Below are 25,083 nucleotides of genomic sequence, written 5' to 3'. Positions count from 1 at the left end.
TTATCTGGATGCTTCCCACTAACACCAACCTATCCGAACTCCAGAGATGGGAACTTGCTCTTCAATATATCTTCTCTTCCCGTTATCCACCAGGCCTCAATCTCCGCTAATTTCCAGTTGCCGCCACTCATACCTCACCTGTCATTCAACAACATCTTTGCCTCTGCACTTCTGCCTCGACTGACATCTCTGCCCAAACTCTTTGTCTTTAAATATGTCTGCTTGTGTCTGTATATGTGTGGATGGATATGTGTGTGTGTGCGAGTGTATACCCGTCCTTTTTTCCCCCCTAAGGTAAGTCTTTCCGCTCCCGGGATTGGAATGACTCCTTACCTTCTCCCTTAAAACCCACATCCTTTCGTCTTTCCCTCTCCTTCCCTCTTTCCTGATGAGGCAACCGTTTGTTGCGAAAGCTTGAATTTTGTGTGTTTGTTTGTGTTAGTTTGTGTGTCTATCGATCTGCCAGCGCTTCGTTTGGTAAGTCACATCATCTTTGTGTGTGTGTGTGTGTGTGTGTGTGTGTGTGTGTGTGTGTGTGTATTTTTTAGGCAAATGAGATTTTTGGGTTATTATTTATAAAGAAAAAAATTTATTAGATTTGAAAATTTTTAAATGAGAAAATAAGATTTTCTTTTTCGTCAATATTGGCAAATGAGATTTTTCTGGTTGAGAAAAACAGCGAAATTAGAAATGTAGGTTTGCAACCTATAATTTTTACTTGAAAATGCTCTTTGGTCCAGAACTATGATGAATATACTACTTATATTCTTTGCATGAGAGATGTTCGTCCACAATAATATTCAGAAATTCATATTTATGTAGCTAAGTGCCAATGGAAGTGTAAATGGAATAACATTTGTAGTTAGATTACAGCAAAGTAGTCATTGCATTCCACTGTTGTTCCTGTATTTAAAGTACCTTATTTGCAGTAAATGATTTTACTGCTGAAGGCAGCGATTTGCTTATCATTGTTCTAGAAGGTAAAGGATGTGTCATCCACATAACTTACAGCTTTCAGGTTTGGGATTCCATTGAATCACTAACATACACAAGGAACAGAAAATATCGCAATATACTTACTTTAGGCAAACCACTTTAAAGTACCCTGTGGGTTAATTTAGTTGTTAGAAGCTATTCATTCTTTTTGTAAGTTACTTTAAGGCATGGTTTCCTGTCTTTTCAAGTAGAAGCTGAGCAGTTGTAAGGCTACTCCTCTCAGCCCACATTTTTCTAATTTAGTTAAATTATATGGCTTTAAATGTGAAAATTTTAGTAAAATTATATGACATTAAATGCAAAAATGTTTCTAACAGTAAACTGGTTCTTGCATTCGAAAATGATATGTTTCACAGTATCAAATGCTTTACTCATATCAAGGAAAGTGCCTGTTGCTTTTCTCCTTTATACAGCTTGTTTAAGATTTACGTAAATTAAAGGTAGGACAAACACCTATAGAGGATTGGGTGGCACACAGAAACATGTAATAGAAAACAGTTAACACTACCTTTCGAACACTTGCCCTTTTTCTTGTAAGGTGGGCATTTCCCATATTTTACCTATTTTTCTGTCCATAAATTTCCATTATTGTTTAAAATTTCACGTTTAAGAGTTGCTGCTGCTCATTAAAACTGGGTGGCCAGTCGTACATTTCATTTGTATCAATTGTACTGATCTTTTTCTTACACTTCTTTTGGGTCATTTATTATTTCATCATTGTCTTTTAACCTTATTCTGGTGTGTTCATGATACTGCTGTCTCCCACACTCTTTACGCATTATTCTCCAGACTGTTTTACTAACACAGCTGGACTTGACAGTTGTATTTCTCAGCTTTAAGATTAGTCAAGGAATCTCTGTACATGTTTCTGAAGAGCTTGTGTTCTGTTAAAAAATATTTTAATTAAGTCTCTATTGTTATAAAGAATATGCGACAATCTTTCATGTTATCTCTCATTTCAATGATTTCAGAAGGGAAATACTCAGTTTCATGATTTATAGCTTTAGTTAGTTCTTTTAATGAAGGGCATGGTTCGTTTAAAGTTTTATTGAATAGCTTGTGCATAGAAATTGTCCCGTTTATCAGTTAAATTAGCTGTGTTGTATATTGAGTCCCATTTCATTCTCTAATCCCTTCTGAACTTTACCATAATTAATTTTTTTTATGTATAAACGTATCACTTTTTGTTAAGTACATTTTCTACATCAGTTCTCATAGTAAGGACCTCGTGGTCAGATATGCAGTTTTTTGAGGTGGTTATTTTTACTTTCCCCTTTTTTATCTTTTGTCATAACATGGTCAGTGCATTTCTGTGATCCATAGTAACTCTCTTAGATGCTGAATTTATATGGTTGTAGTTATAAAACAGTAGTAAGTTGACACAAAGAAAACAACTGATGCTATAACAACGAAATTAATCAGTTTTTGACAATATAATGTGGTTGGATAGAAAAAAAAAAACTACACGCCAAGTGGCAGCAGGACAACACACACATAAAAAAGGTTTTACCTATGCAAGCTTTTGGAGCCAGTAGCTCCTCCTTCCGGCAGAAGGGTTGAAGGGAAAGGAACTGGAGAGGTTTAGGAAAAGGGATAGGGTACGGAAAAGTCACCCAGAACCCCAGGTCAGCGGAGACTTACCAGACAGGATGAGTGTTTCCTTCTCATCCCATCTGGTAAGTGTCCCATGACCAAGCTGATTTGAAATCTTTACATTCTTCCTTGCACAGACTGTACCTTTTAGATCTACGTATTTTGGGGTTTAAGAATAATCGTTTTGTGGTTTCCCTTGAGTAGTGGGACTCCACTGCAGAAAACTTTCCTATATGTTTTATAACTATCTGTATATCATCCGGTTTAGTTTTATTATGTACAAATCTTTTGCCTCTCTCGTCGCTTCCTATGAAAAGTCCACTTTCATCTTTCCGTTTCCATACAGTATCAGTTACATCAGCTAAAATACATAAAGTTTTAATTAAGAAGTTCTTACATATGCTGACTTTGTCATTGTCTTTATTTAAGTAGTAAATCTTAGAATCCTTATCTTACTTCAGTGGTGACTCAGTATTTCGTCTTTCTGCTGGAGTTAAGACTCACTGTGTAACCAAGACTAAAATCTTTCTGTCTTGTATAATCACAGTCCCAGAAGCTTCTAGAAAAGGAGTACCTCATTTCATCTGAGAAATGTTTGTTGTAGTTGTATCTAAATTTTTTGCAGTTAACTAGCTTTGGTTAAAGATTCAGTTTTATACTTTTTAATTCTATTCTTATTCCATCTTTGGGATCGCTTTTATCCCATTTTGATTGTTTACCACCGTTGTTCTGTTTTACAGTACTTTTTTCTTTAATTGTGAGGTCTGTACTCTCTCTATCACCAGAACGTGGTTCATAGTCAGGATCCTTGACAGAACAATCAGAGTCAAGACCATTGTCTTTAGCACAATGATTGACCATTGCACTAAAAGTACTTCCCCCAGGGCTTACCTGATACAGTTTCTGCATTGGTTTATCTTGTGGCATTTGTCTGTTTGGAGATTCCATTGTACACTCTGCTTCTGTCATCTGCTTTGCTTCCAGTAGATGCACTTAGAGATTTAAATTCTATTCCTTAAAATAAAGATATGAAATAAAATTACTTCCTGTGTTTTAAAATTTCAGAGTATCGTAAGAATTAAGTTCATGTGTAGAGTAAAATTTTGTTGCTTACCTGCTCTTTTTATCTTCTTTAGATAGCCCTTTCTTGGTCAATGGCACAAGCAGAGCAATTCTTGAAAACATTTTTAGAATTACACTGACTGTAGGCAACTGGCACAAGGCCCCTGCACTCACTGAACTCTCAGCAGCTTTTGCTTGAGTAGGTGTTTAGATATTCATGCACATCAACTGCAAATAAGCAACAGTAATACTGATGTCACATTGTTGAGGTAATGTGTTATTATTAGAGGCCAGCAGTGAATCACCAGCATTGATGCGGGCTGTTGAGAATAATACTAAACACAGATTTACCACCATCTGCTAACAAAATGTACCTTTACAGTGGAAAATCCAGCATAGACTGTAACAATATTATGAAAAGATATATAGCAGAGGTGCTGAATAGCTCATAGGCACAACGAAAAGACTGTCATACAATAAGCTTTCACCCAACAAAGCCTTTGTCAAAAATAGATGATAAACACAAACACACAAACACACACACAGAGAGAGAGAGAGAGAGAGAGAGAGAGAGAGAGAGAGGTTATTTTGTGAATTTTTTGTGTCTATCCTGCGACTCAGCATCTCTGCTATGTGGTGAGTAGCAACTATCATTTTCCCAACAAAATTTGTCTTTGATATCTTTCAAGTAAGGTGCAATAAAATTTATGTCCCACTGTTTATGTAGTGTAATATTGCTATAGACTAACTTTAAATCACTTTTATGATAGCTGAAGCTAATAAACATACGCATACCACAATCTACTTATAAAATTTGTCTCTATTACATTGCATACCATTTTCTACTGAAATCCATTACGTGCACGTGATGAATTGTTGTTTAAATAATTTCAACAAGCCTATCAACGAAGTGCAGGAAAAATCATTTAAGTACACCTAAACGATTTTTGCTGTATAAAATATTCAGCTATGCACATAACAGATTTCTGCCACATCTGTTTAACTTCTCTTAGTGAGAACTGCATTTAACTGGTTTCTCCAGATGAAAGATATTCATTTTCTAATACAGAATTCACACATAAGCCAAAAATGACAAAATCTACACTCTTGTAATAATTTTTAAAAAATTATTTGTAATTGGGGAAAATAGTACAATGTCAGTTGAAAATAAGTAGTGTGAGGAAAATATCCATTTCACTAAAAAGTTTATTTCCTTCCTTCGGCATTGTTAAACGTCATTTTTTGAGGCTTTCTGGTGTTATTAATTTGAAACAACATTCAGAACACTTCTTAGGCTAATAAAATTTATATACAAGAAATGTATTCACAATTGTGAATATGATGAGACTCCAGCTATACAATGACAATGAAAATTTTTGTTGAACCTGGATTTGAACTCAGATTTCCTACTGTACACGAGCCGTCACCTTAACCACCTCGGCCATCTAAGCTGGCCTCCAGGACTGATGCAACACCCTTTCCTCTCACAATTGCTGTTATTCCCACACAGGAAGAGACATGTAATTATTGTCACAGCCGTGTCTTGGCATGGAACACTATATTGCAGTGCCTGTGTTTTTCCTTTGCAGCATTGTTTGTACTCTGCAATGTCCTTCATACATCATACGTATTTCCATCAGGATCGGAATTCTGTTCCAATCCATATCCAGTTCAAAAAACACTGTAGTTTGCCATATTAATATAACAGTATATATTTAAAGAACAGTAAAGAATTTTAAAATATTGTTGTATGAAATATACTTGCACATCGACACTTTAACATTAGGACGTCTGTGCTCCTCGCACTAACACCATCCAACTGAAAGTGAATGATAACCTTCTGTACAGTTGGTTGGTACTTTTTGGTGTTTCATATGACTTCTGTGGTTTCTCCTGTTACCTGATTGGCATTAGCTGATTTTTGTTTTGTCTAGAAGTGTTAATCTTGAAACCCTGTATCAGAAAAAATATTTTCAGATTTTATTATTTTCTGGAATATTAAAAAGCATACAACTTTGACAACCACTTGGGATGAGAGCATCTTTTATTTGAAAGTGTGCTGTTCATATTGGTTCAGACTAGCTCTCTTACACTATTAGTTAATATGGTTGTGAATTTTCAACATTTCTTAGATGTAGTAAGTAACCAGTGAGATATCTAAGTGGCAGATAACTAGATTTGCCCTGTTATTTTAGCTGCATGGCATCCTACAACCATGTAGGTAAAATATTTTATTGATTAATTGGTAAAATATTTTATTGATTAATTCATACTGTTCACTTTTTTAAAATCTACACTGTCCAACAAAAATTCTGTTACTTACAATCGTTAATATTGTTGTTTTTCAGTTGTTTGTGTTAAGTAGCCGTTTGCTAGTCTCGCTGGTCGAGCTTCCTACTCTAGATGTCCCTGGTGGGGGAGTGACGGCTGGCCTCCGTACTGCTCTCTCCCAGGTGCGCGTCATTTTACGCGATCTTGCTGGTAAGGCCAGCTGGGATGCGTCAATCTTGTACTGCTCTCCAGATTATGAGAGGACTGCAGATTTTAGTATAGTGGAGCAAGGTAAGAGAAGTAGATAATTTTCGTATAGTTGTAAACTGAAAATGTTGTTTGTGTGCATGTTCTTTAGCTTATTTTTATTTCTTTTGAGAGGAAAGTCATGGTAATTTTTCAGTCTGCATCCTAAGTATTATTTTCAATGTCTGTTTATGTGTGATAGTTGAATATGTTTCAGACTATAAAAAGTTTGCATTTATGTGATTGGAAGTTTCTAATATACATGTAATTTTGTTAAACAGTTTTAACTGTTTTTATTCATTATATACTCACATAACTGCTGATGATCTTGTCTTTGAGCCCCTATTCCAAAGCCATCCATTTGACATAAGAAAATTAAAGGCTAACTAATTTATGGTTGGTTTTCATGATTGATGATGTATCTTGATGCAGCATATCGTTTCCTTAAAAAAATCAGTAAGGATTAATATATTTCTTAAATTAAATGAAGTTTCAGTTTTATTATTTGTTTCTCTTATTACATGAAAAATTTTTTGTGTGTGTGACTAGTTTCAGAATTTGTGTGAGAAGAATACTACAGTCAACTGAAGGAAACTTGTGTATCATTATAGAGATCTAGCCGTATCATACCAGTCAGATTCGTCTAAGTTTTTTAAATTTGCATTTTGTTTCTTTTTTATTATCACAACGTCTTGCATAATTAAGTCTAATACCTGTTGATCACTGAAGATTTAACACAGTATATAAGTTAGAGAGTGATCTGGAATTATAATTGTGGAGATAACTATGGCAAATTATCTGCAGAACATGTACTCCTTGATGGTATGCGATGAGGTTCAGTGTGAAGTAATCTTTCATCTAAGATTATAAACCTGAAATATTACATTAGCAGCAATTTCTGTAAACTGTGTTTGTGTTCATGCAGGTACTGAATCCAGTGCACAGTGGGGAAATTCAGTTCATCCTGAAATGTTGTCTAGTCTTGTTATAAGTTCTCCGCCACAGCACACTTTACGCCACCGTCCACCTCATCAGTTACCTACTTGGGAAGATGGTGCTGATGATATGGATAATTTGGATGACGTAAGTGACAGAATGTAGTACTGAAGTTGAAAAGCCAAAGTTCAAAGTGTGTCAAGCTTAATTGTAGCAAAGGTCAAGAAAAACTGCAGAGGACTTCAAAACCGTGGTGAGATTATTCCTGTTTACAGCTGACTTTTTTATAGGCTGCTGCAAATTAATTTTGTATCACTGTTCATCATTTTAAAAATATAGAAAAAAAGTTGAGACACACCTTAAAGATTTCTTTTTGGTTTTTGGAAAGAAATGTAAACCTTTCAGTGTCATTATTATAATGTTTGGGCAACGGGATTACGTTATTAATTCTGATAAAATTATTTCTTACAGTGACAATATTTAGTGCGATAATGTCAGCGAATTCTTTCATGAAAATTTTTCAAATTTTCACGTTATTTCATCATTTGATAGAGCAGTGTGTTAGGAGAACAGTGACAATTTGGCAGCCTTTTTGTCACAGTCCCTCTCAGCACCAGAAAACAAAGAATATTAGCTGTTCATTCTCCTCCGGCATATTAACCTTACTGTCAGATCAATCTTTCCAGTACATATGATAATCCTACTACTGCTTATTTTTTTCTTCAACCAATCTCCTGTGCATAATGGAGACTCATTTTAGAGCCTTACCTTAAACACCTCAACAATTCACTAAGAGTCATAGTTCACTTTGTCAGAAAGTCGTCATGGAAGATGAGAAAGTCAATAAATTATAATATGCCTGGAAACTGGTCATCTTTGTAGGAGACCTGAGGGATTATGATGGTCAGAACTAGGTTCTAATCCATTGGCATAAAACTCTCCATTTGCATACCACATTAACTGCACACGTTTCAGCATTAAATTCCTATGTGTGGTGTACCTAAGACTATGAAGTTTGTTTCTAGTTTTTTAAAAAAAAAGTGCAGATAAAGGAATTTTTAATTGAAACAGTCACAACAATCAGAAACCACTAATTGTGACTCCCCCATCCTCAAAACCTGAGGACTCCAATGTGATTTGAGTATGGCACTGCAAATAATTACTGTGCTTTCAACTCTTTCTCCATCCAGCCGACATCTTCCCTGTTCATCGTAAGACTGTACTACCTCTCCATAGACCTCGATCTTTCCACTTGGAGTATAGCAAAATTGTGGGACAAATCTGATTTCACTTTACATACATATGATTTTCTCTTTAGCATTTTCAATATAAGTTTGTAAGTTCATTTTGTTTGTTGTACAGTCTTCTTGTGCCAATATTGTGAAAAGGAAAGTTGCTACTCACCATACAGCAGAGATGCTGAGTCGCAAATGGGCACAACAAAAACACTGTCTCACAAATAAGCTTTTGGCCAGTATGTCCTTTGTCAAAAATAGACCATAAAAACATGCACGCACGCACACACATACACACACACACACACACACACACACACACACACACACACAAATGCAACTCACATACACATAAGGCTGCAGTCTCTGGTATCTGAAGCCACACTGCAAGCAGCAACACCAGTGCATGATGGGAATGGCAACTGAGTGGGGCTAAGGAGGAGGCTGGGACAGGGAGGGGGAGGGTCAGTAAGGTAGAGGTGGCAGACAGTGAAGTGTTGCTGGAGAGCACGCAGGGACGAGAAGGAGAAAAGGTAGGGCAGCTATGTGCATTCCGTAGGTTAGACAGAACACCCAGGACTGGAGCAACTGAATGACATTCTCCATCATGATTTCAACTACCTCTTGTCATGCCCTGAAATGAGAAATGTCCTGCCCACTTTCCTTTCTAACCTTCCCACAGTGGTATTCTGTTGTCCACTGAAGCTACACAATATACTCATCCATCCCTACACAACCCCTGCACGCAACCCCGTACCTCATGGCTCATATGCCTGTAATAGATCTAGATGCAAGACCTATCCCATATATCTTCCCACCACCACCACCACCACCACCACCACCACCACCACCTACTCCAGTCTGGTCACAAACATCACCTATCCATCAAAGGCAGGGCTACCTGTGAAACCGGTCATATGATCTACAAGTTAAGCACTGTGTTGCATTCTGTGTGGGCATGACAACCAACAAGCTGTCTGTTCACATGAATGGCTAGCGACAAACTGTGGCAAAGAAACAAGTGGACCACCCTGTCGCTCAGCGCGCTTCCAAACATGACATCCTTCATTTCAATGACTGCTTCACTGCCTGTGCTATATGGATCCTTCCCACCAACAACAACTTTTCTGAATTGCGTAGGTGGGAACTTTCTCTGCAATATATCCTATGTTCCCATAATCCTACTGGCCTCAACCTTCATTAGTCATTGTCCTCATCCACAACCCTCATTCCACCAGCGCACCCAATCTTTATACTTCTCACCTTTTCCAATACACCGCCCCCCCCCCCCCCCTCCCCTGCCCTCTGTCTAACCTCCCAGCTACACATAGCTGCCCTATCCTCTCTCCACCTTGTCCATGCATACCCCCCAGCAGCACTTCAGTGTCTGCGACCTCTACCTTACTATCCCTCCCCCTCCCTGCCCCAGCCACCTCCTTATTCTGCTCGCAGTGTGGCTTGAGATGCCAGAGACTGCAGTCATATGTGTGTGTGAGTTGCATTTGTGTGTGTTGTCTATTTTTGACAAAGTCATTACTGACCAAAAACTTATTTGTGACAGTCTTTTTGTTGTGCCTACCTACGACTCAGCATCTCCGCTGTATGGTGAGTAGAAACTTTCCTTTTCATAATATTGTGACATTCTGTCCTGGATTTTCCATTGTTTGAGTCTAGCCTTCTTGTGCTTAATAGCAACAATTATGAGAAGCAATTGCGAATGATAGACTAACAAAGTACATTCTTATGGTCTGAATGAGAATTTGATCAAGTAAAGCTTTTGATGTTTTTCATTGCAGCTTCTACAATATCTTGGGCACACTAGTCCAGAATGTCTCGAGAGCCTCGATACCCCACGGAACATTCCAGCATCACCACCACCACAGTTCACTAGAGAACTGGAAGAAGAGAGCATGACCAGTGTCTTAGGCCAAAGAAATATTGAGAGGGATTTTTTGCAGAGACCTCTCATGTGAGTTGTGACTGTGCTCATTAAGCACAATACTGCAATAAATTACATTAAAAGGACTGAAATGCATCAGCTAAGTGCTTTTCCACATTTGTTTGTCAACGTAATTCTTGTCAGTAAATGTAAATTGCTGTGTGTATTTAATTCACTCCACACACAAAATGCAAAATTAACTTCACTAGTTTTGTTAGTTTCACTAACAAACTTGTTAACATAATTGAGCTCAATAGAATCCAGTGATTGCAAGCTAATAAAATTTGGAATGTGGCACAACTAACTGACTGTGAAATGAATACAGTTCAAATTAATAGTCCTCATTTTATGTGTCACACAGTGCATTGACAATCTGCTGTATGCTAAGAACAACACACACCCGTGTCCTAAGGAGGATTCGAACTGCCGGTGGGTAGTTGATAACATGGCATTTCAAACGGCATGACCAATCCGCGTGGCAAGGTAGAGTTAACCTCTCCATTTCTCGAAGAGTACACTGGGCGCTACAATATGGAATCTTACAGAAACTTGTTGACACACTGTAATGGTCAGTGCTATACAGGTTAACATGAAACAATTCCTGAATATGATGCAGTGGAGATGCATTCAGAAATTAGTCCTGTAATGGTGTTTGTGGCTAGCAGCATATTTCTATACCATTAATGTCACTGGAATTAATATCAGTGATGCCTTGGTACTGCAAGCCATCATACTCCACTAGACAACAAGATATATTATTGCTCAACAATAAATTTCCTCTTTTCTCACTGGACAGGTATGCTCATAGGAGTGAGATTTTTCTGTTGTTGATATTAAAGACTTAGAATAATCATAAAGTCAAGAATCCTCACATCATGTATGGGTTCACAGCCTCAATGTATTGTCTAAATGATGGAACCATTTTAACCACAATAGGTTGATAGTTTTTACCTTTAATGCACTGTGCTTGAAAATTAAACTACTCTCCAGTTTCGGCCTGAGGCCATTTTCACATGTCTGTAATATAATACCAAATGTAAATTAAACAAGGAAGACACATTAGTGCTTGTGTATTAAAATTTTTTGTTAAATTTCTTCTATGATGTTGGTGATGTGTGTTTTACATAAAAAAAAAAGACCACATACACCTGTTTCATGTTATGTCTGGACAGGCACTTGTTCTCACATCTACATACACTGTATGATCGAAAGTATTCGGACACCCCCAAAAAATACGTTTTTCATATTAGGTGCATTGCGCTGCCACCTACTGCCATCAGCGACCTCAGTAGTCATTAGACATCGTGAGATAGCAGAGTAGGGCACTCCTCAGAACTCATGGACTTCGAACGTGTAATTTGTGTCATACATCTGTATGTGAGATTTCCACACTCCTGAACATCCCTAGGTCCACTGTTTCCGATGTGACGGTGAAGTGGAAATGTGAGGGGACATGTTCAGCACAAAAGCGTACAGGTCAACCTCATCTGTTGACCGACAGAGACTGCCGACAGTTGAAGAGGGTCGTTGTAGTAACCAAAACCAACCGCAGGAATGCCTTGGGCTGCGGTTCGGCGCTGCCAGGCAGGGAAGCCGCCGGCGGTGGAGCACGCACCACCGGGTAAACACAAGGACGAGTCGGACGACAGACCAACGACAACCAACAACCGACACAACAAGGAAGAGAGAAACAACGGAGGCTTGTAGAAACCACAACACCAAACACAAACAGTAAATCCACTCGGAACCAGAGCCAGGCAAAAGTCAATAACGAGCAACGACCAGAACGCAGTACCGCCGAGATATAGACGCAATCCAGAGCGAGTACCAGACTGACTGGACTAGGGCAGAGCGGGTCCCTATATACGAAACCGGAGGGAGCGGCTATTGGCCGCTGTCTGCACGTGGCGTAGCGGTGGCGCCCTCGCTGCGCGAGAGCCGCTGCGCGGAATAGCCGCCGCGGACGCGGAGCCCTCTATGGGCTGACAACGTCCATTTTTTCTGGCACATGTTCGACTTCCGCGGCGATAGGTACTAGATCTGTAACGTGTAAATAGGCAGACATCTATCCAGACTGTCACTCAGGAATTCCAAACTGAATCAGGATCCACTGCAAGTACTATGACAGTTAGACGGGAGATGAGAAAACGTGGCTTTCATGGTCGAGCAGCTGCTCATAAGCCACACATCACACCGGTAAATGCCAAAGGTCGCCTCACTTGGTTAAAGGAGTGTAAACATTGGATGATTGAACAATGGAAAAACGTTGTGTGGAGTGAAGAATCACGGTACACAATGTGGTGATCCGATGGCAGGGTATGGGTATGATGATTGCCCGGTGAATGTCATGTGCCAGCATATGTAGTGCCAACATTAAAATTTGGAGGTTGTGGTGTTATGGTGTGGTCATGTTTTTCATGGAGGAGGCTTGTACCCCTTATTGTTTTGCATGGCACTATCACAGCACAGGCCTACATTGATGTTGTAAGCACCTTCTTGCTTCCCACTGTTGAAGAGCAATTCAGGGATGGTGACTGCATCTTTCAACACGGTCGAGCACCTGTTCATAATGCACGGCATGTGATGGATTGGTTACATGACAATAAGATCCCTGTAATGGACTGGCATGCACAGAGTCCTGACTTGAATCCTATCTAAGACCTTTGGGATGTTTTGGAATGCCAACTTTGTGCCAGGCCTCACCGACCAACATCGGTATCTCTATTCAGTGCAGCACTCCGTGAAGACTGGGTTGCCATTACGCAAGAAACCTTCCAGCACCTGGCTAAATGTATGCCTGCGAGAGTGGAAGCTGTCATCAAGGCTAAGGCTGGCCCATTACCATATTGAATTCCAGCATTACCAACGAAGGGCACCATGAATTTGTAAGTCAGTTTCAGCCAGGTCTCCGGATACTTTTGATCACATCATCTATGTCAGATGTTACAAATACAGTCCTGCACATACCAATCACCTTACAAGCATAACTTTCACAACACATCATGTAGGCAGAAACCTTACTGACAACTACCTTACTAGTCCTTGCATTTTCATGTAATAGCATACCATGCGCTTTTATGCACTCATTCTTAAATATGACTGTTACAAAGTGAGGGAAACATGTATCATCCAAAGAGTATTCTAAGACCTGTCATTTTCCAGAGACAAAGTTAGGGAACATAATTGTGTGATCAGTAGTGCTTACATGTTGTTAATTCTTATTAAAATTCATAGATAATAAACTTTGACATTTCTTACAACCATTCGAGGCATAATCAAATACTCGTTATTGCTGCAAGGATGGTATGAGGTTCTATTAAATCATTTTTAAAAGTTGTTCTCTATTGTATATACCATTGCTGAAAATAGCCTGTATGCCCACTGTCATTGCATGAACCCTAAATTAGCATGATATTATGGTCTCTCTCTCTCTCTCTCTCTCTCTCTCTCTCTCTCTCTCTCTCTCACACACACTCACACACACACACACACACACACACACACACACACACACACACACCACTTTATTAGAACACTCCCTTATATGTGATTAAAAACTATGTCACCCTGATCTGTGATATATTAAAATTAAAAAAAAATTTCGATAGTGTTGAGTGATGGTTACGCTAAAATTTCTTAGACCATGAACATGTCATATGTGTTACGGCAATCCAAAGCAGGTAAATGAAACTGACACATGTCTTAAAGATATAATTTCTTTGACTGTTACATCTTACTGGTGTGTTAGTCTTGTTTACCTGCTTCAGGCTGCCGTAATAGATATGACGTGTTAATGGTTTAAGAACTTTAAGCCTTGTGCTTGACAGTGGCATAAAAGCCGAAATCTAGGCAGTACAGAAGATAAATACAGTAATACGCAGTCAAACAGTGGTTTACTCTTTCAAAAAACTTTTAAAATTGCATAGTGTACTGTCAAATACTAACATCATTTACATTTGTTATTACTGTGAACAGATGAGTGTAATTCTGGTAATATTTTTTTTCTGAAATCATCTCACGTGTTTGCTTTCCTAAAAGTAGTATTTGAAAATTAATGATTTTCATCGTTAATACTTCTGTGCAGAGAGATATACTGCTCTGAAACCAACGCATCACATTTTATGGCAATAAGAGCAGTCGCTCTTGTTATCTATTTCAAATAGAACAAAAAAATTATTAAAATTGCCTGAGAATCTTCTATTTCTGCTCATTTAACATTTGTATTGGCTGTTTTATGAGGTGCTTGTATATCTCAATCTCTTCAAAGATATCCAAGTTTTTCCCTTATCTGGTCTGTGTAAAATTTTTAGTGTTCTGTTTATGTCAAATTCAGAGTGGTTGCTTTCTGTCAGAATCATACTAGATGTGGACCGATTACTTTCACCTGTATAATGTGTTAATTTATATTGTATCTGAAATTGTTCTAGTATATGGCATGATGACAGTATGTTTTAGATTTACACTTCTTTGTAGTTTGCGCGATTTTGTCATTTTTTATTAACTGTTTCACTTTCAGTTTCTTCTGATAGATTTTGCTAACCATATTTGAACTGTAACCATTACTTATAGCTAGGCTTCTAGATTTTGAAGTTCATTATCAGTTTCATCATATCCTTAAAGAAGGCTGATAATGCGATGCGATGGAATGGAAAAACACTTTTTTATGAGCAGTAATATGACAAGAGCCGCTGTTAACTACCACATTGGTTGTTGTAGGCTTTCTAAAAACTCCAAATTTGTCCCCCAGATTGCTTTACTATTTTAAAATCGGAGGAGCTGATACTCTTTTTCAAACTCTAGTTTCATGGTATACATCCAATTCTTAGGCAAGTTGTTTAGCTGCTTGTGCCTACAGTTTCTCTGTTTGATGCTACTGTTAAAAAGGATCAATGTTTCATGTACATATCACCTGTAAAAATACATGATATGTTGTTAGATGAAAATGCAAGGACTAGTAAGCTAGCTGTTAGTAATGTTTTTGCCTGCATCTCATGCTGTCAATGTTATGCTTGTAAGCTGATTGTATGTGCAAGACTGTATTTGTGACATCTGCATGCATGGGAACAAGTGCCTGTCCCCACATAATACAACACAAGTTTTTACATGTGGTACACACATCACTAACATCTTGTAAATAATGCAAACAACAGCTGTAACACACAAACATAATACTGTTCAGTAATGTGTTTCCCCTGTTTACTGTATTTTGGGTGTTATATTGCACACATTTGAAAATGATCTCACACCACAATTGGCCAGTAATGTAATTTATATGCATTCTGCATTAAAGGACTAAAATTGACAACCCATGTTAGTCAAAATGGTACCGTCATTTATATGAGTGAACTGTGACCCTTTTTAAATGAGGTGCTAAGTATTCCTCAAAATATTAACCTGAATTATTAGTCAACCACAATACTATTGCACCAAGCAGTGAGGTCGCTTCAGTCAGCTTATTGTGAATTTTTATCACAGTATTTCACAAGGACATTCTGAACCATGTAGTAGTTTGTGCTCAGCTCTCTTGAACTCATTTACAATGCGATACCCTTTCCTCAGTCACCACTGTACTTGTTTACTATGTCATGGTGTGTTTCTGATAGCAGCCACAGGAGACCACGTGTTACAATATTGTGGTTGATAACTCCAATAAGTAATGACATTTCTAAACTATGTAAGGACTATGGTATGAAGATTAGCATCTCCAAAACGAAAGTAATGTCAGTGGGAAAGAAATATAAACGGATTGAGTGCCAAATAGGAGGAGCAAAGTTAGAACAGGTGGACAGTTTCAAGTACTTAGGATGCATATTCTCACAGGATGGCAACATAGTGAAAGAACTGGAAGCGAGGTGTAGCAAAGCCAATACAGTGAGTGCTCAGCTACGATCTACTCTCTTCTGCAAGAAGGAAGTCAGTACCAAGACTAAGTTATCTGTGCACCGATCAATCTTTCGACCAACTTTGTTGTATGGGAGCGAAAGCTGGTTGGATTCAGGTTACCTTATCAACAAGGTTGAGGTTACAGATATGAAAGTAGCTAGGATGATTGCAGGTACTAGTAGATGGGAACAATGGTAGGAGGGTGTCCACAATGAGGAAATCAAAGAAAAAATTGGGAATGAACTGTATAGATGTAGCAGTCAGGGCGAACAGGCTTAGATGGTGGGGTCATGTTACAGGCATGGGAGAAGCAAGGTTACCCAAGAGACTCATGGATTCAGCAGTAGAGGGTAGGAGGAGTCGGGGCAGACCGAGTAGAAGGTACCTGGATTCGGTTAAGAATGATTTTGAAGTAATAGGTTTAACATCAGAAGAGGCACCAGTGTTAGCACTGAATAGGGGATCATGGAGGAACTGTATAAGGGGGGCTATGCTCCAGACTGAACGCTGAAAGGCATAATCAGTCTTAAATGATGATGATGATGATGATGATGATGATTTCTAAACTGAAATGGGTAGGTTGCTACTCACCACATAGAGGAGGCACTGGATCATAGACAGGCACAACGGAAAATACTATTAAACATTTATGCTTATGGATGAAAAGGTCTTTCTTTTGAAATAGAAAACACATTCCATCCTGGATTTTCCATTGTTTGAAGACACATGCACATTCACACAACCACAGCTTGCACACACGTGGCCACTTTTTTCGGGTACTGGGGCCTGATTGTGACTGCATCCGACATGCAGCAGTCTGCTGAGGCAAGTGGTGGGGGTAAGGAGGAGAGGTGGGACATGAAGGGGGAGGAATAATGGTGTATTAGCAGTGGGGGAAAATGTTGCTCTGCCAGTGTGCAAGGATGTGGTGGGGACAGGATGGGGCTGCTAGATGCAGAGTTGGGAAACTGTGTTGGGGGCAGTAGAGGGTGGAAGGTGGGAGGGGGGGAAGGGGTAGGGAGAGGAGAGAAATGTAGAAAGAGAACAGATTAGTGGATGTGTTGGTGGAATAGAAGGTGTGTGTGTTGTGCTGGAGTGGGAACAAGGAAAGAGGATACATAAGTGAAGGACAGGAACTGGCAAAGGCTGAGGCCAGGGGCTTACAGGAACGAAGGACATGTTGAAGGGAGAGTTTCCAACTGTGCAGTTCATGAGACATGGTATTAGTGGGAAGAATCCATATGGCACAGGCTGTGAAGCAGTCATAAAGTGGAGCACATCATGTGGGCTGGTCCAGCTGTCTCTTGGGTCACAGTTTAGCACTGGCCATTCACATGGACAGATGGTTGTTAGTTGTTGTGACCAAGTAGAAAGTGGCACAGTGGTTACAGCTTAGTCTGTAGATCACATGGCCTTGCCTCTGATGGGACAAAAGATGGCTTTGTAAGGACCTACATATCCTCTTCCCTGCTCTGACTTACACGCTACATATGTGTTCTATCCCACCAGTGCACATAAGTCTTTTCCCCTTCTCTCCTCACAGCTCTGTTTCCCTCTCTCCCTGCCCCCAACACAGTCTGTTCACTTTTCACCTGGCATCCCTACACTGTCCCCACCACCACCTCCCTGCATGCTCCCAAAGGCAGTACAACATCTTCTCCCACCCCTACCTTGCTTTTTCTCCCTCTCCATGTTCCATGCCTCATCCCTTACTACCACCACCCACCCAAGCAGATCGTTCCTCAGATACAGTCGCAGTGTGTGTGTGTGTGTGTGTGTGTGTGTGTGTGTGTGTGTGTTCTATTTTGGAAGGAGCACTTTTTTGTCCAAAAGCTTGTTTAGCAGTCTTATTGTGGTATATTCAATGCTCACACCATGGCGCCTGCAGCTGCATGGCCGCGGTCTTTACATCATACAGCCAACGACCGGCACGCCTCGCGTATGCGCTGCTCTGCACAGCTGTACAGCACAGGCACGGGCCTCACACACCGAGTGCCTCCGCGCTGTCAGGGCAACCTCGGCCGGTGTCCTCCCGAGAGAGGAGGCCGCGCCGCCAATCGTAACAAGACCTGACAAGTGGACTCGGGTACGGCGGGCATATTCCTCTGCCACTCGCCCTATATAGCCGCATACGACGCTACACTACAACAGTTTACCGTACCGGACTTGGACTCTGCAGTCCAGTCGCTGCTCTTGATCGAGCACCAAGTTGTGTTGTTATTGTGGAACTGTTGACAATAAACAGAATTTGGAGCTCACGCCAATCGTTATTTGTTGTTTCTCCTATTACGGATACAACACTGATTTCTTGTGCATCTCGGCAAGTCAACTCCTCCTCTATGTGGTGTGTAGCACTCTATCCCTTTCATACTGTTGTTACTCCATCCTAGACTTTCATTGTTTGATATTTCTAATTTTATTTTATTTGAATGTGTAAGTTTTAGATAGCAGTTTTATATTTTCAAATAGATAATTTTGATGCCAATTTCATTAGATCGCTGGGGAGTGAGCCGTGTGCTGCAGCAGTGCACTATCCAACAACAGCACCATTTCAACATTGTCGGTTGTTGTTCTCACAGCTAGGACTAGCTGGATGGGAACGAAGATCGCAATTGCAATTGCTTGCAAAGAATGAAAAACTGCTTCGGGAACTAAGAAACCTTGACACGCAGGTATGTTTTCTACAAAAATGTATTTATTATTTCTATACTTTTTAACATCATATTTTTGAATCCTACAAATATTGTTTGTGTTCTGTTGCAGCGCTGTAGAGAAACACACAAAATTGCTGTAATATATGTAGCTGAAGGGCAAGAAGATAAAAATTCAATCCTGTCAAACACATGTGGGAGCCAGGCATATGAAGAATTCATTTCCGGTCTGGCATGGGAGGTAATTGTCTCTCGTAAATGAAAAAAATAATGATAAAGTTGATCCGTGCCTCGCTCATCTTCTTGTGGCTTGGCCTTTGTTAATGCGATTAATATTTTAATGCAGAGTTGTAGTACTAAAGAGGCTTCATAAGCAATCAATGCTTGCCTTCTGAATCACCTTTTAATTGCATTTGAAACTCCATGTTATCAGTAAGAAAGAATTAGCTTAGTGATAGACTCCTCTCTCCCCTCTTGTTCCAAAAACTTTGTCCTGGGACTTACAGGATGGCCAAAATGGAAGCTCCCGGAAAATATTTACAGTAAGACTGATGCGGGATGACCATTTTCACAGAAGATCCTGGAAATGGCCACTACTGACATCAATGTAGTACTGTGCTTTAGTTATTGGACATTAAGAAACATGTAGCAGTTCTGCCTGAGCAACATCAGCAATAGTGTTTTCAGTATTCTGCTGTAGCTCTTCCAGTGTGTGACAATTATTTGAGTACACCTGACCCTTGAATTCATCCCTAGATAAGAATCGCAGGGGGGGAGATCAGGTTATCTAGGTGGTCAGGAGATTGCACTGCATGTGCTAATTGTATTCTGCTCACTGAACACCTCGTGCACTTGTGACAAGGTTGTCAAGATGATGTGTGCTGTTGCTCCATCTTGATGAAAATATCCACACATTCTTTTCTGAGTTGATCCATGTATGGATCAAATAGTTTCTGGACACACATGTTAACATTAACAGTTGATGAAAGAACTGTGTGCAGACACAAGACATAACAACAAACACCATTATGTAGTGGTCCTTCAAAGTACTGAGGAGGATTTTGGGATGCATAATGGTGCATGTTCTGTGAGTTCACAGACCCTGATGGGCTGAGCAAGGCAAAACCTTAAAAAAAACTGAGGATCCAAAAGTCCTGATTCCACTTCACTCACAAACTATTGGTGGAACTTGACACACAAATGTTCGTCTGGATGCTTCAACTCGTAGACAACAGTTAATTTAATGGGATACATATATAGGTCCTTTTCGATAATGTTCCAACATGATGATCTCTTAATTCCCACTTGCACAGATAAATGGCATTGAGATTTCATCAAACTTCGCTCCAGGCATTCCTTCACTAGGGGAATATTTTCTGTTTTTGAACACTTTTCAAATTGTTACAGCTTTTATTTGCTACAGAGCTGGTTTTCCACCATTATGCCAGTAAGTTTTCAATGCAGACTTTACTGGACGTTTTCGCTAAAAAACTTCCAGTTTTAAACTATTGCACAAACAGTTCTCACACATTCCTGTGAATTGCACTTCATGTAACACTTGACAATGAACACGTACTTTTAATCGTGAGCACCATTTTGTGTTGCATTCAGCTGATAAGTAAATATTTCTGCTCCTCTCACTTACTGAAATGTGATGGTACAGCAAAGTTAAAGGGCAGAGCATGCAGGAGATGCACATGTGTAAGCAACCAAGTGGTGCATCAGAATCGCAGTTTCCAGCATTTTCTGTGAGGGCTGTTCTCCTGTTCATTAACAAGGGCCAGTTCCATTCAGTCTTATAAATACTTTTCGTGCCAGTTTTATTTTGCCCACCCTGTATGAGAAAGGAAATGTGTGCTCATTTTCGTGTAAAATTACTGGACCTTCATTCCGTATGCAGAAATGACAAGAAACAAATAACAAAAAATATCTTTTCTGTCCTACTGGTTAGTTTATAACTACAACAATCCCTGCACAATATGCAAAGGAGGATCTAGATAGGTTGATGAGGGCGAAGGGTGCTGAGGAATGGGAACTGGCAGTTGGCAAGAAGACAGCTAGGAGGAGGCGGTATTCAGACAGTTGTACTTTCCATATGTGCAATAGATATGACCAACTGTCGGAGTTGAGTGGAGAGGAGCTTCTTGTAGCTTAGGTGTAGGAAACATGCGGCAGTCCTCAGCAGTTAGGAGGCCTAAATCAAACAGAAAGAAGGAAGGTTCTGCTGCTAGGTAGTTTGCACGGTAGAGGTGTGGGCCAGCAGTTGCAGAAAGTGTTGAGGAGTGAGTACCAAGTCACCAGCATTGTAAAGCCTAGTGTAGGGTTGGCTTGGGTGACTGAGAGCATAGGGAAGCTATGTAGGAATTTCATGAAGGAGGATCAGGTAGTGATAGTGGGTGGAGCAGGGAATAGTCTTAATAGAGATGGGGAATATGATGGAGATGGTGACCTGGTAAAGGTAGCTACTCAAACTGATGGCACTAATGTGCATTTCGTGCTATTGTTTCAGCACCATGATTGGCATCATCCTAATGTGGCTGTTAAGCATGTTAACATGGGGCTGGAAGGGGTGCAGATGGCAGAGGACATTGATCACATTTCCGTGGTGCCAGTTGAGCCTATCAGTAGATCAGGTTTCACTAGGCATGGCCTGCACTTCAATAAGTATGGGAAGGGGAGGCTGGCAAAGCTTATAGGTGACAGTGTAGTGGGTTGGGGTGGGATCGCTCATGGAAAAATTCCTGTAGTAGTTGGTGTTCGAGCAGCACCTTTTTTTAGATTGAAGTCAGCTGGTATGTATACTTGCTTAAAGGAAGTTCCTCTAACTAAGGAATCGCCTTCAGATGAGGTCAGGTAAGTAAGTAGAGAAGGAATTAGCATATTTCATCAAAATATATGAGGTGTTAGATACAAAGGTAGTGAACTTCTTACACATATTGACTCTGACACTATTGGTATATCGGAGCACCACTTAAATAATTTTACAGTTCAGAGGCTTCCTTTACCAGGACACAGATTAGCCGGTTGTTCTTCAAGGAGTTCCTTGCAGAGAGTGGGAGTGGGCACGTACATAAAAAACAATATTCTGTTTGAGTCCTAGACATATCACGGCACTGCACTGAACATATATATGAATTTGGTGCAGGGGCAGTTGAATTTAATGAAACTAAAGTTCTAATTGTTGTTTATAGGTCCCCTAACTCTGACTTCAGAGCATTTCTACTCAAGCTAGAGAGGGTTCTTGGTTCACTTTGTATGAAGTACCAGAAATTAGTTATATGTGGTGATTTAATATTAATTTTGCTTGCATGCATGGTGCTTCATGTCTATCGTGCCCGCTTTTTCGTCAATGCATTGCTGTCCCACTCATTCTCCATCTCTTGGATGAGGACACCTTCCTGGGTGTGGGGTTTTCCACCATGCACTATGCAGTGTCGCTTCCTGCGCCGACGATGACTGTGGACTTGTTTGCACCTGACATCCAGCACGGTAACCAGTCCATTGTGGTGGAGCCGCCAAGTACCCTGTTGGTTGTAGCCCTCTGACCACACAGGGATCGCTCTGCTGATGCCTACGCCGTTAACTGCCCTCATATGCCAAGGAGTAGGTGCCTGTCACTCTGGGGCATTGGGACTCCTGGCAATGATCATCTTGCCAGGTGGCCTTTGCTGCAGCTGAGTGGCTCCTGTGGGGAGGGCCCCTGGTTGGAATGGGTGGCATCAGGGTGGATGACGCACAGTAAAGCATACTACATCCACAATTGCTGGTGATCAAACAGCAGCAGTCTGTAAGTGTTCTCATGGGAGGAACACCAGGCTAAGTGTGGCAGTGAACCTTATTCACCCCAGTACCTCATATGTACTAGAACTGATGGGGACTCCTTTGTTTCGATGAAGCCACAGTTTTTTGTAGACTATTTAGAGGACAAGTTTAGGGAGGTGGAGGGCTTGTCCAAAATGCGGTCAGGGTCAATCTTGATAAAAACAGCATCCTCTGCCCAGTCATGGGCATTACTCCCTTATGACAAGCTGGGGGATGTTTCTGTTACTATCACGCCCCACAAGAGCTTAAATATAGTCCAGGGCATTATATTCCACAGGGACCTTCTTTTACAGTCTAACGATGAGCTGTGTGCCAACTTTGAGTGACGAAGCGTTCATTTTGTCCGGTGCGTCCATCGGGGTCCGTGGGATAATCATGTTTCCACCGGTGCCTTCATCTTGGCCTTCACATTGCCCGAGAAGGTCAGGGTGATGGTCTACTGCTGTGATGTAAAGCCATATATCCCTCCCCCTGCCATATATCCCTCCCCCTATGTGGTGCTTTAAGTGCTGGAAGTTCGGCCATATGTCTTCCCCCTGTACTTCCAACGTCACGTGTTGAGATGATGGACGTACATCACTTCCCAATACTCCATGCGCCTCACCTCCCATCTGTGTCAACTGTGGAGAACATCAATTCCCTTGCTCACCAGACTGCAGGATTTTACAGCACGAAAGGAAAATCATAGAATACAAGACCCTGGACCTACTGACCTACACTGAGGCTAAGAGGAAATTTGAGCGTCTACATCCTGTGGCTATGAAATCCTCTTACGCCGCCGCTGTGAGAACAGTTGTAGCCCCATCCATTCTGCGAATTCTGGTTGGCTCTCTGAGCTGCAAGACTACACCTGCCCGCTTGATGGTGGGGGGCACTTCCCTCCCTGTTGCTCCCACACCACCTACCTCGGGAGCATTGCCCCCCCCCCCCCCCCCCCCCCCCCCGCCCCAACCATCAGGGACACCAGTCCCCACTTCTCAGCCAGGGAAGTGTAAGTCTTCTTCAGTACTTCTCGCTAGGGAAGGATCCCTTGGGTCACTCCCGTCCCAGGTTTCTGCTAGTGGGAAAGATGACTCCCGCCAGTGCCTTCACGATCATCCTCAGTCCTGAAGACTGAATCAGTCAAGCCCTCCCAGCCAGAGCAACCCAAGGAGCAACAAGAGAAATCCAAAAAGAAGACCCCCAAGACCAAGGGACTTGCAGTGGCACCCACACCACAGCTACGTACAAGCTTTGCTTCTGAGGATGAGGTGGAGATTCTGGTGTCTGCTGGGGACCTAGATCTCGCCGACCCTCAGACATCATGGATACAGACTGCTCAGGAAATAAGTTGATGGCTGCAGGTGACCCTGAGATGTAAACTGCCTCATTGAATGTCCCATGCCTTCCCAGCCTCACGATCACGTCAATTTCCAGTGGAACTGCAGTGGGTTTTTCAATCGCCTGGCTGATCTACGGCAACTGTTAAGATTTACACTTACTTTCTGCATTGCCCTTCAAGAAACCTGGTTCCCGGCAATGCGTAACCCTGCCCTCCGCGGCTGTTAGGGATATTACAGGAACAATAGTGACTGTAATCGAGTGTCAGATGGAGTTAGCATCTATGTGCTAAACTCGGTATGCAGTGAACCTGTGCTCCTTCAAACCCCTCTCGAAGCTGAGCTGTCAGGATAAGGACGATGCAGGAAATAACTGTCTGCAACGTATATCTTCCTCCAGATGGTGCAGTACCCCTGAATGTATAGGCTGCACTGATTGATCAACTCCCTAAACCTTTCTTACTTTTCTGAGATTTTAACACTCATAACCCCTTGTGGTGTGGTACCGTGCTTACTGGCCAAGGCAGATATGTCGAAAATTTACTGTCACAACTCGATCTCTGCCTCCACACATTTCAGTGTGGCACTTGGCACGCATTCAGCCATTTATCTCTCAGTTTGCAGTCCTGGCCTTCTCCCATGTTCGATACAGTTCCCACAGTCATGAACAAAGTAAGAGCATATGGACTATCAGACCAATTGTGTGATTGGATTGAAGAGTTCCTAGATAACAGAATGCAGCATGTCATTCTCAATGGAGAGAAGTCTTCCGAAGTAAGAGTGATTTCAGGTGTGCCGCAGGTCATAGGACCGTTGCTATTCACAATATACATAAATGACCTTGTGGATGACATCAGAAGTTCACTGAGGCTTTTTGCAGATGATACTGTGGTATATTGAGAGGTTGTAACAATGGAAAGTTGTACTGAAATGCAGGAGGATCTGCAGCGAATTGACACATGGTGCAGGAAATGGCAATTGAATCTCAATGTAGACAAGTGTAATGTGCTGCGAATGAATAGAAAGATAGATCCCTAATCATTTAGCTACAAAATAGCAGGTCAGCAACTGGAAGCAGTTAATTCTATAAATTATCTGGGAGTACGCATTAGGAGTGATTTAAAATGGAA

The 25,083-nt window shown here is 40.9% G+C and overlaps 1 protein-coding gene across 1 annotated transcript in view; it reads left to right on the top strand.

The window, feature by feature from the left end:
- LOC126468380 (probable Rho GTPase-activating protein CG5521) overlaps positions 1–25,083 on the top strand; it is a 276,527-nt gene that overhangs the window by 207,599 nt on the left and 43,845 nt on the right. Inside the window, exons 30-34 of the mRNA XM_050096545.1 lie at positions 6,000–6,213; positions 7,094–7,251; positions 10,136–10,308; positions 18,656–18,833; positions 18,925–19,053. Coding sequence (XP_049952502.1) covers positions 6,000–6,213; positions 7,094–7,251; positions 10,136–10,308; positions 18,656–18,833; positions 18,925–19,053 — 852 coding nt within the window. The remainder of the gene's footprint in view (positions 1–5,999; positions 6,214–7,093; positions 7,252–10,135; positions 10,309–18,655; positions 18,834–18,924; positions 19,054–25,083) is intronic.

Source organism: Schistocerca serialis, chromosome 1 (assembly GCF_023864345.2).
Source record: "Schistocerca serialis cubense isolate TAMUIC-IGC-003099 chromosome 1, iqSchSeri2.2, whole genome shotgun sequence".
NCBI classification, from domain to species: Eukaryota; Metazoa; Arthropoda; class Insecta; order Orthoptera; family Acrididae; genus Schistocerca; species Schistocerca serialis.
This window is presented reverse-complemented; position numbering and strand designations above follow the sequence as displayed.